At 38.1% G+C, this 15,574-nt stretch overlaps 1 protein-coding gene across 2 annotated transcripts; it reads right to left on the minus strand.

Moving 5' to 3' along the window:
- Positions 1-5,518: 5,518 nt before the first annotated feature.
- LOC133519001 (large ribosomal subunit protein eL13) lies at positions 5,519-15,028 on the minus strand. 2 transcript variants are annotated; one of them, XM_061852840.1, is made up of 5 exons: positions 14,899-15,028; positions 13,465-13,728; positions 12,657-12,806; positions 9,816-9,968; positions 5,519-5,661 (listed from the first exon to the last, which is right to left on the minus strand). In XM_061852840.1, the coding sequence occupies exons 2-5, from the start codon at positions 13,705-13,707 to the stop codon at positions 5,542-5,544; spliced, it is 666 nt and encodes a 221-aa protein (XP_061708824.1). In that variant the 5' UTR covers positions 13,708-13,728; positions 14,899-15,028; the 3' UTR covers positions 5,519-5,541. The 2 variants fall into 2 exon arrangements, with proteins under 2 accessions (XP_061708824.1, XP_061708823.1); XM_061852839.1 differs by lacking the exon at positions 14,899-15,028 and adding an exon at positions 13,861-13,965.
- Between the last annotated feature and the right edge of the window lie 546 nt (positions 15,029-15,574).

Below are 15,574 nucleotides of genomic sequence, written 5' to 3' on the forward strand. Positions count from 1 at the left end.
GTAGATGAAAAAATAGTCTTCCATTTTTCGCCTGCGTACGCTCCAAATTTTGGAGGCCTTTACGAAGCAGCTGTCCGGTCTGCGAAATTTCATATGAAAAGGGTGGTAGGCAATACTCACTTAACTTTCGAAGAATTGACATCGTTGTTCGCACAGATTGAGGCAGTTCTTAATTCTAGGCCCCTCTGTCCTATGTCATCCTCTCCAACCGATTTAGCACCTCTCACCCCAGGGCATTTTCTGATTGGAAGACCCCTTGTCTCGCTACCGGCACCTGATTTGCAAGATGTCAATCCTAATCGGCTTCATAGATACGCAAGGATTGAGCAAGCAAGGCAACACTTTTGGTCGAGATGGAGTCAAGAATATATCTGCGAATTGCAGCAGCGTACCCGATGGCAGCAGCGACGCCCCGACATCAAGCCCGGTCAAATGGTCTTGATAAAAGACGAGGCGACTTCACCACTGAAATGGCCATTGGGACGAATACAGGCAGTGTATCCTGGAAGTGATGGCGCAAGTCGAGTTGCGGATATACTCACAACCAAAGGCACGATTCGACGAGCCATCAACAGGATCTGCCCCTTCCTTGATGAAGACAAGGCTTAAAGCCAAGGCTTTAAGAGGCGGGAGGATGTTGGCGCAACATAAGTACTCCTACGAAGACCGGTTGACGACACATGACGTCACACACATACGTCACGGCTCCCCGCTCCGTGTACCTACATTAGACTGCACCGTACAGCCGAAGCGGCTACACATATTATATATTACCAAAAATACTGTATATAGTTATTAAGTTAATAAAAAAAATACGATAGTACTATCCTGGAGTTCTTCATTCTTCATCAGAAGAGCTTAATTGAGGAGTATATCGAACAGTTCTGTTCAACTGGATACCTCTCATCCGTTGACTTTTTCTCATCTAAAACGACTAAAACGCACAGCGCGTGCTGTATTTAGGCGTTTTTAGGGTTCCGTCGCCAAATGGCAAAAAACGAAACCCTTATAGATTCGTCATGTCCGTCTGTCTGTCCGATTACCTATGTCACAGCCACTTTTTTCCGAAACTATAAGAGCTATACTGTTCAAACTTGGTAAGTAGATGTATTCTATGAACCGCATAAAGATTTCTACACAAAAATAGAAGAAAAAAAACAATAAATTTTGGGGGTTCCTCATACTTAGAACTGAAACTCAAAAATTCTTTTTTCATCAAACCCATACGTGTGCGGTATCTATGGATAGGTCTTTAAAAATGATATTGAGATTTCTAATATCATTTTTTCCTAAACTGAATAGTTTGCGCAAGAGACACTTCCAAAGTGGTAAAACCTGTGTCCCCCCCCCCGTAACTTCTAAAATAACAGAATGAAAAATCTAAAAAAAATATATGATACACATTGCCATAAAAACTTCCACCGAAAATAAATTGGTTTGAACGAGATCTAGTAAGTAGTTTCTTTTAATACGTCATAAAATTAAAAAAAAAAAATTGTTTTTTCATCAAACCCTGTGTGGGGTATCAATAGATAGGTCTTCAAAAATGATATTTAGGTTTCTAATATAATTTTTTTCTAAACTGAATAGTTTGCGCGAGAGACACTTCCAAAGTGAAAAAATGTGTGGTCCCCCCCCCCTGTAACTTCTAAAATAACAGGATGAAAAATCTAAAAAAAATATATGATACGAGGGCTGCTATTTACATATCCGGAAACCGGGATTACAATCTTCTTAAATAGTATATTTGACCAAGTGGCGTACTGGAAGAGAGGCCTATGCTCAGCAGTGAGCGATAAAAGGCTGATATGATGATGATGATATTTGACCTCCATGGTAAAATTTGAACTTTTTTAAGTACTGGCCGGTATATTTTTTCTTTCTTATTAACGCTAGTGTTTTGTTTTTGACGGGTTGTCATCTCGCTGCAAGAATGGAACTCACTCGTGAAAATATTCGTGCTATGATTTATTATGATTTTCGGCGTGGTTTAACGCAACAACAGTGCATAGATCAACTAACTTCAACTTTTGGTGATGAAGCTCCATCTAAAACTACTGTGTATCACTGGTTTAGTGAGTTCAATCGGACGTAGTATGCTTACGGACGAAGTTAAGGCAGGTCGCCCGAAATCGGTCGTTGTACAGTCAGCGTCAAATACTTTGTAGCAACCAAAGTGGCCAAATAGTTCGGTACACCATATATTTAGTATGGTGTACCGAACTATTTGGCCACTTTGACTGCTACAAAGTATTTGAAGCTGACTGTACCACAAAATATTGAGGCTGTGCGAAAACGTATAATGGACGACCGACATGTTACGTACCACGAGATAGTGGCGACTCTGGGTATTTCTATGACTAGCATTATAACATGATCATTTAGCTGTAAAAAAAATTTGTTCGCGTTGGATACCGCACAACTTGACTAAGGAGCAAAAAGATGCTCGCGTCGAATAGTGTAATAAAATGTTAAAAAAAATATAACCGTGGTGACTCAAAGGCCGTTTATAACATCTATACAGGTGACGAATCCTGGATCTATGCATACGATCCCCAAACGAAGCAACTATCAGCCGAACCCTACGTAAGTTACTCGTGCAAAAAGTACATTGAAACAAATGGTGGCCTGCTTCTTCGGTATTAATGGCCATGTAGCTACAGTGCCACTAGAAAACCGTAAAACGGTTAATTCAGATTGGCACACGACCATTTGCTTACCGGAAGTATTTGAACAAATTCGTAAAACTAACCAGCGACGAAGAATCATTCTTCATCATGACAATGCCAGCTGTCATACGTCACGCGAAACAACTCTATTTTTGGAAGGTCAAAATGTGGAATTAACGGGTCATCCGCCGTACAGCCCTGACTTGGCACCCAATGCTTTTTATTTATTTCCCAATATAAAAAATAAATTACGCGGTCAACGATTTTCGACCGCTGAAGATGCTGTCGACGCATTCAAACAACACGTTATGGAGGTACCTCAGGCGGAGAGGCAGAAGTGCTTCAAAAATTGGTTCACATTCACACGAATGCAAAAGTGCATAGATCACCAAGGGGAATACTTTGAAAAACAATTAAACCATTTTCAGCCGTGTACGTTTGTTTGTTTTTTTGTTTCCGGATATATAAGTAGCAACCCTCGTACCTATATACACCTTCCTTAATTGTACTTGCGTACTTACTAAACATTAAGCATGCAGTTGAGCCGTGCATTGAGTGATGCATTTGCACCACGCATAAACTTCTTCTAACAAGTTTCAGTGGTGTATCTTAGTTTAAAGTTCTTTGTGTGATTGGTTGCAATATAAAAAAAACTAATATGAAAGAGTGATAGAGAGAGAGACGACTGTTTCCTTCGCTACGGCGCAAACGATTGCCATCTTGGCCTCTACCTCTGGTCAGAGAAGCCTGGCGCACTGGCGGCCTTTGATGTCAAACCTCAAGATCCAACTTAGTCGTTTCGCTGCTACTACACCCGGGCGTCTAGATGTTTATCGCCGAGGCCAGCATTTTGGGTACCCATAGACTACGACTGTGCTGTATTATGGGATTCGATGTATGTTTATATGTGCGTTTTAACAATAAGGTACAGCGCCATCTAATGTAATTTGAACTAAAAGGTTATTATTTTCACGCGTTGTCATTGGAAACAAATGAGAGAAAAATACCTTGCGAATAAGTAGTAACTTCCCAAAAATACCCAGCTGTCTATGGCGTACTTGAACTTAGAAAAACGAACAGACTATACCAGCGGTACGGCCTCTAATCAGGGTTTGGCAACAAGGAACAGTGTAACCACCAAATAATACAATACTCACTAGGGTAACCACCTATCCAAAATACTTATTTGTTTTGCAAAGGAGCAAAGTTGTTGTTTCATCAAGGAACAAAGTTGCAAGAGAAAGATTTGATACATGAAATGAGTGGTTCGAAAAGTGGAATCTTGAACGTTGCATGGGTGGATAAAATGCAGTATTATTATTCTCATCAGTTTTTGAAGAATAAAGAAGGCTCACAAGTATGAATTGTAAATAAATTTGATATATTAACACACACACATAGCGGTGGTGGCAGAGTGGATATAAAGTCCGACTTTCAATCCGGAGGTCGCGCGTTCATATCCTGGCTCGTACCAATGAGTTTTTCGGAACTTATGAACGAAATATCATTTGATATTTACCACTAGCATTTCGATGAAGGAAAACATCGTGAGGAAACCTGCATAAGTACTGTAATAGTTATTTACGATACAAGTGCAGAAAATAGGAAATTCGCAACGAGTGGTGATAAATTAAAACACGACCGAAGGGAGGGTATCGACACGACTTGCGAATTACCTTTTCGCTCGTGTATCGTACGTTTTACAGTACATAATTTGACGCGCCGGTAGTCGGTACGAAAGGTCCGTTCAAGTAGAATCCGCCGGTAGTCGGTACGAAAGGTCCGTTCAAGTAGAATCCGCGTAATGTATAATGAGCAATGAGACGTGATGGTGTGATGTGTGATGTTTGTTTGCCATGCTATCATTACTTTGCTATCCCGCTCGCACCCGCACTCACTGCTCGCTCGCTCTCATTCCGCAATGCTTTCGGAACACTTCGGATCGGTCCGCTCGGCCGGTCGGTAGCAGTCGCATTTGAGTTATTGCAAATTTCATTAAATTGATACGATAACGGATTTTTGCACCTGCAATCGATTTAAAACTGTAATGCGTTACCATAGAGCTTACAATGTTTTTAGTATTTTACCTATAAGGATGCGGCTAAATGATAATTCGCTTGCGAGTTTGAATTTGACGAACAAAAACGTATTTACTGTTTATTATTGTTGTGAAATGTTTGGTTTGGTTGACTTTCGCGGCAAACTAAATTAAGCACGAGTGAAGTTACTTATTTATCTTTAATTTAATAGTGAGCTAGTGTTTACAGTACATTCTCGTATCAGTATCATATCATAATTTTATTGATATACCCAAATAAAAATACTACCTAGTGACTCTCGATGGCGTAATCTCATTATTCTCATTAATTAACAGATATTTTCTTTTAATTTTTTCTATGATGCATATTTTACGACTATAAAAATAAAAACATTACAAAAACGATCTATCACATGGTGGTGACAAAACGCAATGCGTAATAGATCGACGCGCCGATATGATACGCCCTAGAGTCCTAACACTCGCTGCGTAATGTAGTTGGTACTGTGATGAGTGTGACGTTGCCATCACGCGCGCGCCCGCGCGCTGTATTCGTTCGGGTAATGTTTCGTTTCGAGTGATAAGTGATGTGATATCTCAGTGTAACATTACGTTTTCGAAAAAGTGATGTGATATAGCATTACTTTTTGAAGCACTGTTTCGCGCATGTCTAGTACATATGGCTCTTTTAAAGTTTCGATATATACACGGAAAATGCTCATTCCTGCACGCGTACAGGACACAGGATTGGAAAAGGAAAAAATGAACCAAGGAATGATTGTGAACAAAACTATAGAAACGAAACGCAGTATCTGTTAGATTTTATGTATTAAATCACTTCTTTGCCTTAGGGTCTTTAACAGCAGTAGGCGCCTTAGTCACGTCATCAGGATTTTCAGCAGCGTCCTTCAGCCTCTTGGCGCGAATACCCACTAGGGCGGCGATGGAGCGAGCCTGAAATATAAATTATAAATACCATTATAACAGTTTGCCAAGCATGAATGAAACTTAATTTGTTAATGTTATCAATAGGGAATATTAAGCAAAACTCTGCGTAGACTGATACTAAATTGCACAAACGGAGGGCCAACCACCGTTAAACACGAAAATCGAAGCGTGATAGAGGCTGATATCGAAATATCTGCCTCTATCACGCTTGCAGTTTAGGGCGATCGAGAGGCAGATGACGATATTTTCATTTTCGCGTTTCGCGATAGACTGTAAACAAATCGTCTTGATGCAAAACATAAAAAACTAGCATTAGAAGGCATAGTATTTATCCTTTTGTCCGGGTCTGCCTAAAACGTAGTCTGACTAATTCGCGTTATGACAAAACTTCATTTGAAATTCGCTATTCGTCTAAATCACTATTGACCTATTACTTATATTACCTATTTCGCAATATGTCCCAAACGCAGTAGGCCTAAGTAGCTGTTTGTCCATTTCGCGATACGCCTAATAAAATAACCTAGTCGCCCCCTAAAGTGTAATGTTTTCAGGGAAGTCACAATTAGTCAGGTTAATAGTTAGGTAGGTTAGGTTCGTTAGGTAGCTTCAGATGCCCGGAGGGCAAACTACCCAGAAATAGGAGCCCCGCAAAGCGGGGCTCGTCTAGTTACATTTAAGAAGAAATGTTTTTAGAAAAGAAATTATTAGAAAAAATCTATTATAGGAGAAGTAACACTAGATTCGCTTTTGGATACAAACTTAATACATAAGTGTAAGTCTCTCTGTGCCAGATTCGCTTTTCGACAATAATGCAAGAGGCCTAAGTCTTCTTGTGCCAGATTCGTATTTGGACAAAAACTCATTAGGACTAAGTCTCAGTGCGACTATTTCTCGGTTGGTCTAGGCATAACGCGAATTAGTCAGACTACGTTTTAGGCAGACCCGGACAAAAGGGTATTTATAAGCTAATACACTCGGCGTCAAAAAAATCGCACCTCGCGCAAAATTCGTTTCAAGCAAATATAGCTCTAATCTTATTCACGACACGTAATTCATGCACGACATGCCCCCTTATTGTCAATGTTATGGACGAAAGTAATTTTGTTTTTATATTTTTATTCACTTGGTTAAATCGATTCTTCTATCACAAATATCACAATACAAAGCTACATGTTGGCCTGTCTCATACAATTATTATATCGCGAATATATTGCCGAAATTCATGGGAGCACATATCTTTCTTTTTAAGGTTCCGTACCCAAAGGGTAAAACGGGACCCTTAGGGATTGCAAACCGGTTTGGTTTTCAATCCGGCCGGATCCGGCCGGATTTTGGCCGTAGTCCGGCCGGATCCGGCCGGACCGGATCCGGTTTGGTATAGAGATATAAAAGTTAATTACATGACATATTTTTCTAGTATTTTGTGTAATACGTATTCCTAAATCTATAATTTGAGGTTAATAAATAACTTCTTAACAATAAAATAGAACTTGGTAGTAAAAAGTGTCACAATCTCAATATCACTTTAAAAATAAAATGTGAAATCGGTAATTTATTATATTTAACCATTTAAAAGTCGTTTACAATTATAAATTCGATTAGTTTGCAAAGCCTGATGATGGGATGTGGGGTGGGAATTGGAGCTCCTTGAAAGGACAAGTTTTCGTAACTGTTCTTTGATTGAATTCTTTGTAGTCTGTTCGGAAAGAGAAGAGTCGTGGAATGTATTGGGCCCCATACATTCCACGACTCTTCTCTTTCCTCACAAACTCTAACATTGACATCCATTCTAGCATAAAGAAATAAGAAGTACATAGAGTACTCACTCCATACATCAGTTTTGGTACCCAAACGCTTATTATTTTCCTAGTCGACATCTAGCATCGAGTAGCGGAACTCTCAGTACTGCTACTCGACAATAGATATCGCGGCAAACAAGAGTAACCGGAACTCTATTTTCAACTCCTACGCTTACTATTATTTATTACTTTTAACGAAGATATTTTACTTTTAACCAATTATGATATTAAATGCACTCTATTTTTTTTGTCCGAAAAAGTAGTAGACTGTAAATCTACTTTTTTTAAATTTATAAAAAAGTATATTGGTCAAATTATAGGGATAACACACGACACGACGATCTCATGCGAAAAATAATAGAATGTAGGATTGAAAACCAGCGGAAAGGGACTCCCTAAGAAAAGTTACATAGATAAAATAAAGATTTGGCTAGACGTAGAGTAGCATGTACCAGGAGATGAGGGGGCGTCCACAAATTACGTAACGCAAATTGGAGGGGGGGGTCAGGCCAAGCGTTACGGTCCTGTTACGTTGGGGAGGGGGGGGGGTCAAGGTTTGCGTTACGTCACGCACGATTTTATAATAATACATAAAAAAAAAATTTTTTTGTTTTTCACATCCGTAATTTGCGGTATTTCTCTGAGAAAATATTGGTAGCACCGCGACGCGACAATGACAGACAGACACAGATACTATTATACAGTCAGCGCCGTGCTGTAAGTGCCGCAGTTGTTTGTGATTTGTGCCGTCTGTCACGCTGAATTATAAGTAAATTAATATATTTAAAGGTGATTACATCGAAAATAGGTGAAATTTATCAAAAGGCCTTCAAGGCATACAAAGAATGTCACTCAAGTATTTCAACAGCCACTGCACACCAAAATTTCAATGCAATTTGGAAAGAAAAGGTTGGTGTGTTAAAAAAGAAAGAAGAAAAGGAAAAAAAAATTTAGGAATTCAAAAAATTAGGAATTGCACGTTACGTAATTTGTGGACGCCCCCTGAAGGAAATTGCATAATATTGGCTGAAATTGTTAAGACGAAAGATTCTCTCTTAAATTTGAATAGAAAAGAATCTATATTTTATCATATATATAGATATATCGGAGAAAACTAAGATTATCAATATTATCATATATTCTTCATTCACGCATATTGATGAGCCCAACTGTAGTCGGTTGAGTACCGCCGACTTAATCCTGCTCATTTGTTTACTTTTAATCTCTTATCACAACATTAACCTTCTCTTTAGCATAAATTACAAATGCCTTCCATGGCATCTCCATCCTTTAATTTTTCCTTCTATTACAGTATTTATGTAATCGTCATATCGTGCCACCAACATGAAAGAAGAAGAAATCCTCTTCTGTTCCCAGTCATCGTCATAATAAATATATTTTTATCTTACTAAATTTAAACTTTTTCATTCGTTATTTGTTCTGTTCAACTTCATACCTTGTATCCGTTGCCTTTTCCTCATCTGAAACGCACAGCGCGTGCTGTATTTAGGCGTTTTTTTATTTTACCGGATCCGGTCCGGATCCGGTAGCTCCTGAAAAGTGCCGGGACCGGCCGGATTACCGGATCCGCCGGACCGGATTGCAATCCCTAGGGACCCTATTATTAAGACCACGCGGTCCGACTGTCCGTCACCAGGCTTATCTCATGAACCGTGATAGCCAGACAGTTGAAAATACTAAAAAGTAGAGAACGGAGTCCGACTCGCACTTGTCCAGTTTTTTTTTAAATATTATAGAACATTATTACACAAATTGACTAAAAACCAATAAGGCTTGTGTTGTGGGTACTTAGACATAATTGATATAAATATTTATTTAAAATTATATATTGGCTTCAGTCCAGTGGGACCATTTCGACTGTGTCAAGGTATTAGGAGCTTAAAATACGACTAAAATTGTATGGTTAGTATAACAGTGTATGGTGATTTTATAAGCTCTTGTAAAGTGATAGCTGGACTCTACAAGTAGCACGTGGACTACCAGCCGTCGACTCCAAAATGGTGGTTAAACGCGTTTCAAGATTAATTCTTCATTCAATGCACACTACCACATTAGTTTACTGTATAAGGAGCAATCGACATTACACTTTGAACAATAATAATGAGCAAACAATCACGACGCGTGACTATCAAGATGGCGCTCGAACCGGAAGTTGTCAAATCAACATATGATTGCTTACCTGATAAATCCAGACTGATTTTGTAGAAGTACCTTCATATTTCAGTACACTACAAAAATATGACTTATTAGGCCAGAATTTTAAGGCCCCCTTGCAAGGGCGACGCAAAGGGGTCCTTGGAGCATACTTTGTGCAAGGCTGTTGTAGGGTTGTGTACTTACGCCGCGGAGGTATTGGTAAGCCTTGAAGTTCTTCTCCTCCTCGGTGATGGCGCGCGCGACGGACTTGGGAGCTGGTTGCTGTACTGGCATCAGGGGGCCGCGCAGTTGAGTCGCCAGCTTGCGCTCTTCCTCGTTGGCTTCACCCTTCAGGACCTGGTTAATAGTACATTATGATACAAGTGTGTTAAGTTGGTCATTACACACGAGGCGATAAGCCGATGTGTGTAATGACCATACCCCGGGGTTTTCGGTGCGGGAATGTTTTACACTAGCCAAAAAACAGGTTAAAACTATAAAAACCAATACTATTTTAATATTTCTAAGCGCATTTGAAGCTTACCTTCTATTTTTAATTCATAGTTTGGTAATTATATTACAATAGACAAAGTTATAAATACAAGAAAACGTTCCCGCACCGAAAACCCTGACGTATGGTAATGACCATAGCACACGCGTCTCATACGACGTTTTTCAACACACTTGCGAGGAAAAAACAAAACTTATAAATTAGATTTATTTTCTCGAAACAGTAAAAGTACCTACAATTTTCAAAATGGTGGATTACAGTTTTAACATCGAATAATTGCAAAGCGTGCTAGGCTTGTAGGCACTTATTCGACAGTTCATTGAAGTAAGCTACCAACACGTTTTCCAAGAAAGACTGGGCGTTTTTACTGATTTTCCATTGAACAAAAGTTTCATATAGCGCCCATTATTTTTCACCCGATTTTGATGGTGAAAGGCTATCGTTCTCGGCTCTTGCCTCTATTAGTATTACTGACAAAGTCAATTTTATGTGTTCTTCATTTTCAAAACTTGAAAATGACATTTTTGTCAATATATATACTAAAAACATGCAAAGCTATTCCAATTTTATGAAAAATGGCTGGCGCGTTATTTTTTTTTACGCACAACTTCAATGCGCGCGCAAAGCAAAGGCGCGAACGAAATCGACAAACAGCCAATTATCAAAATGTAAAAAAGCTGATATTTTGGTATTCCTATTCGACGGATGGAGATCAAATCAATAAAATGTTATGTTTATTCATTAATGAAATTTACGAGAGAATTAAATAATAAATTCTGTTAGTGTGATAAAACCTCTTTAAACTAACATTTTAAACACCTAATAGTTGGTTAAAAAAATATTTACAGTACATATGGGGCTACTTTATAGCACTAGTGCGAGAAGTAGCATATTACGTTACTGTGTCGAACATTTAAAGGGCCATATGTACTGTAAAACGTTGTACGATACATGTGCGAATAGGTAATTCGCAACTCGTGTCGATTTAAAACACTCCCTTCGGTCGTGTTTTAATTTATCGCCACTCGTTTCGAATTTCCTATTTTTCGCACTTGTATCGTAATGTACTATTTTGACATTTTTATCCATCAAAAATAAGAACTATGGACAGTGACCACTGGCTTGTTTTGATTCCTGCAATACTATGGCAAGGACAATTGGGACCGTGCGAAGTGCATGGTGGGGGTAAGTAAAGCGATCCCAGCGCATAAGGTGGTAAAAATTAGAACTAACTGCGGATAGCGTCTTTAACATTTCGTACAAGTTACATGGCTCGAAATGAAACTTTGATTTACGATTTCTCCTGAAATATTCATTTAAATTGTATGGTGTAAGGGACCATTGTAATCTGTATGAAATAGGCGGGTCCACACAGACCGAGCATACGCGCGAGGCAATTTCCTCACGCACAAACAGGCCACTAGTGACCACGTGCCTCGGCCGAGGCGGCGCGCGCAGATTACAATGGTCCCTTACACCATACAATTTAAATGAATATTTCGGTTGAAATCATAATGCTTAATATAACTAACGTATTTAATTTATTAATTTTTAATAATGTATCCATGTAAATAGCTTTGCAAACGCCACATATTACGTGATCTTTTTCTAGAAGTTCAGAATGGGTATAGTAAGTTATCCTTAAAAGATAGACCTATGAATGAGATACAACCCCACCATACATTGTGTTGTTATAGCTCAAACAATTAGGCAGCGTTTTCGATTAAAGCTCCTAGTCAGCGTGATTTTTTCCGATAATATCGTTATATTTCAACCAATTTACACAAAACCTTAACAAGTTATATACCTATGCCTTCCTCAATAATCACTCTATTGATAGATGAGTCGTATGAAAATCCATTCAGTTGTTTTTAGTTTTGGAGTAGTTTTATAAGATGTAGTGCATTGACGTTTTCCCCTAGACTTGCGGACGCTAGGTTGCGTGACAGTCTTGCACATAGCAAATATACTAGGAAGGAATAGAATCTTATAGCCAATCAGGGCATCGCAAATGCCTGCAGGGTGATTGTCTATTGTGTGGAAAAACGAGTGCACTCCTCAATTATGCAATGGGTAGTACCTCAAGGTTTAAGTTACAGTGGCAAAGTGCTATGTACCTGCGCTCGATCGCAATCATAGTAACATGCAGCTTAGAGTGTCATTCATATGGCTCAAGCAGTTAAGCTAACAGGTTTGTACAACGCGTGTCTGCTTTTAGTGCCCTCTCTAGTTACAAAGGATATATGGTACTTGAGGTCATGTGTTGTTTCTATAAAAAAAGTCCCACTTTGTCTCTTGCCATAAGCTTCCTATCTCATTCTAATTTGAATCCTTATTTTGCCAAATTAAAATAGGCTAGAAGTTAAGACTGCAAGAATAGAAATATTCCAGTGAAATTTACATTCATCATGCACCAAGAAATTGCTGTATTTGGTACTACTGGGAGCTTAGGGCCACTAAATACAATCACACAATACTATGTGAAGGAAATGCAAGTAATGTCTCATGCAACTTGCAGCTTACAGATAGCTTACCTTCTTGCCCTTAGGGAATAGGATGAGTCTGGCGCGGTACTCCTTCAGTCGCTGCACATTGATTTGGAGGGACTCTACAGATTTGTTGCGTCTGCGAGGATCAACAGCAATACCAATGGTTCTGGCGAAAGCAGGGTTCAGACCAGAAGCCTGAAATAAAATACATTGTAAATAAGCTACATCTTGTAATATAAAAAAAATGGTACACATGCCCTATAGATAAGTACTTCCTATCAAATTTATACTCATTAATTATTTACTACTTCAATAGGCAGGTTGATACAGCCAACTTCCTCGTGCACAAAACAGCCAGTGTAGATGTAGGCATCGCGGCGTTTTCCTCACTTGAGCGCATTAGTATGCTCTCATAATATGATAAAATATCTAAACTGCAATAACCACCTAAGCTTAATAATGTATAGTATATTAAGTCTGATGAAATTTAAATCATTTAACAGAGAAAAATCAACAATTTCCCATGCAATAGGTACAACTTCACTGTCAAATATTGAATATTTTGTATGGCCGGGCCTTAGGGTGGGTTATTTTGCTGCTCTACTTCAATGTAACCAAACAATAAAGTCAAAACACCAGAATACAACCTAACATATAGCAGTTTGAGTTTTTTTCAAATAAACAGTCCTATTTACAATTTAACAGTATAATACTAATGAGCTATAGAGCCTATAGATTTGCAACAAAAATAATAACCTAAAATCGACAGGTAAAGTATGTTAACTTGATTGCTTTTTTTATTATTAATTTACAACTATATTTACTTAAAAATAAACGTTGATAAAGAACATACCCTGATCTCCCGGAGGGTGAAGCCGCGGCCAGCGCGGACCTTAGTGTGGTAGCGAACGGTGGGGCAACGCACAACTGGACGCAGAGGCCCCGCTGCAGGTCTTGGTGCAACGGCCTTAGCTTTCTTAATTCTGTTTTGCTTTCTTCGGTGTCTCCTAGCGGGTTGGTTGAACCAAGTCTTCACAAATCTTTGCCAATCTTTGTGGAAGTGCCCATTCGGGATCATATTATTTCCCTTACCCATTTTGGATGACCACTACTTTACCTAAAATAAACGATTTCATAAAATATTATGGCAGATTGGCTATTAGATAAATATTATCTAAGAAACACTATTATTTGGTAAAAACATTTTGTGATACATATGAAAAAAACAGATTTAAATTCTAAAACTAACCGGTGGCTACAACAAGTATGGGGAAAAAGACTGTCATACATGATACAAGACAATACAAACGTCAAATCAACATGACATTTCAGAATCTATAATCTATGACCAATTATCCGCTGTGAAGGGCTCTGTAGACATGACGACAAATAACTTGCGATTTTCCATACATTGCGGCAATAAATAGATTGATTAAATTTCAGGGTTGTTTCCAATTTTTTGAAACGCTTGTAATACGTTCTATATTAACCAAACGTTGCCCTAAAATTTAACTTTTACCCTAAAAACGGCTTTAAATATGTTAAATTAACAAAAAATATTTTGAACCATGCTTTCGCGCCAGAAACGCTCTTTGAAAATTGTATGACGTCACAGTTTACGGTTTGACACATAACTATGTACATACCAAAGAGTAAAGTAATTATATAGGTACATACACACGTAACACCAAGGCATCCCGTTGTCTATTCTCAGTGCAGAATTTGATATTCAAGCCGAAGCCATTTAGGTGGTGGGCAAGCTGTGTATGCGTGCGTGTGGGTTTTTAACCAGCTAATAAAATATGTTTTCTGTAATAATGAGTTCTTATATATCATAAAGTATTTATTATCCATTAGCATTTCTATGATGTTAATTTTTAGTGCAGATATCGAAGCTTCAATTAATTGCTCACCACCAAAATGGCTACGGCTTGAGTATTAAATTTTGTGCGAGAACAGACCTATATACTTACTTTACTCTTTGGAACAGACAACGGGGGGCCTACCGCAAAAACCGAAAATCGTATATTGGGGGATCTTTCTTTTTCTTTTACTCTTACTAAGACGTAATTAGAATGACAGAGAAATGCCCGCAATAACGAACTTCGATTTTCGCGGTTATAGCCCAGTGTCAAACCGTGAGTTGTGACGTCATCAGAATCTTCAATGTCGTTTAGACTTCGATCACGTAACGTGTGTTAAAATATTTTAGATATAAGCTAGTTATAGTAATCATCTGTATATATCCATTATGTATATTGTTATTGTTTTTAAATTCAATATTTACAAAAATATGCTCATTAGAGGTCCACTAAAGGTAGTTTAACATGTTCTTATAATCCATAAGAATTTATTGGGATACTATTCTGACCTAAGATTTGTAGATGGAAACAACCCTATTGGCACTTCTTAATAAAGTAACTGGCAAGATAAAAAACGCACGCGACAAATAAAAAAAAATCACTTGTGCTATTTCTACATTCGATGCGTTTCTTTCTACGATAGTCATTATCATGTTAACTTCAAAATGAAGATAATACTCACAAATAGAATAGTCGGTCAAGCAACTTTATCAGTACAAAAAGGCAAAGAGCATATAATCACTACGTTTCAAAAAGGTTTAAATTTTTAATGGGACTATAACTCCTCGGGCCTACATTTTTAAAATTTGCCGCTTTTTTCTACTAACGGAAATGGCTTGACAGACTTTAGTTTTTAATATGTTGTAGAAGATAATAATGGTATTTTTCCTTTCATTTTTTTATAGAAGTTTGTAGTAATGTAGTAATTCAATGTATATTTAACTTAGAAAAACAATCGGCATTTATAAAAGTCATCAGATGTTTGGTACCTATTCTAGATATAAAAGTTTTTTTAATTTTAAATTAAAAACAATATAATAATTACGTGAAATTAGTCGCAAGAATACCTGATAATATCCCTCCAACTACCGCGCTTGGCCA

Source organism: Cydia pomonella, chromosome 6, assembly GCF_033807575.1.
Source record: "Cydia pomonella isolate Wapato2018A chromosome 6, ilCydPomo1, whole genome shotgun sequence".
NCBI classification, from domain to species: Eukaryota; Metazoa; Arthropoda; class Insecta; order Lepidoptera; family Tortricidae; genus Cydia; species Cydia pomonella.

Coding starts and splice junctions, on each gene's coding strand:
- LOC133519001 (XM_061852840.1), bottom strand. CDS start 13,707: ATGGGTAAGGGAAATAATATGATCCCGAATGGGCACTTCCACAAAGAT. Junction 9,969..12,656: donor TATTCCCTAAGGGCAAGAAG/GTAAGCTATCTG, acceptor ACTATTAACCAG/GTCCTGAAGGGTGAAGCCAA. Junction 5,662..9,815: donor CTTACCAATACCTCCGCGGC/GTAAGTACACAA, acceptor TTTATATTTCAG/GCTCGCTCCATCGCCGCCCT.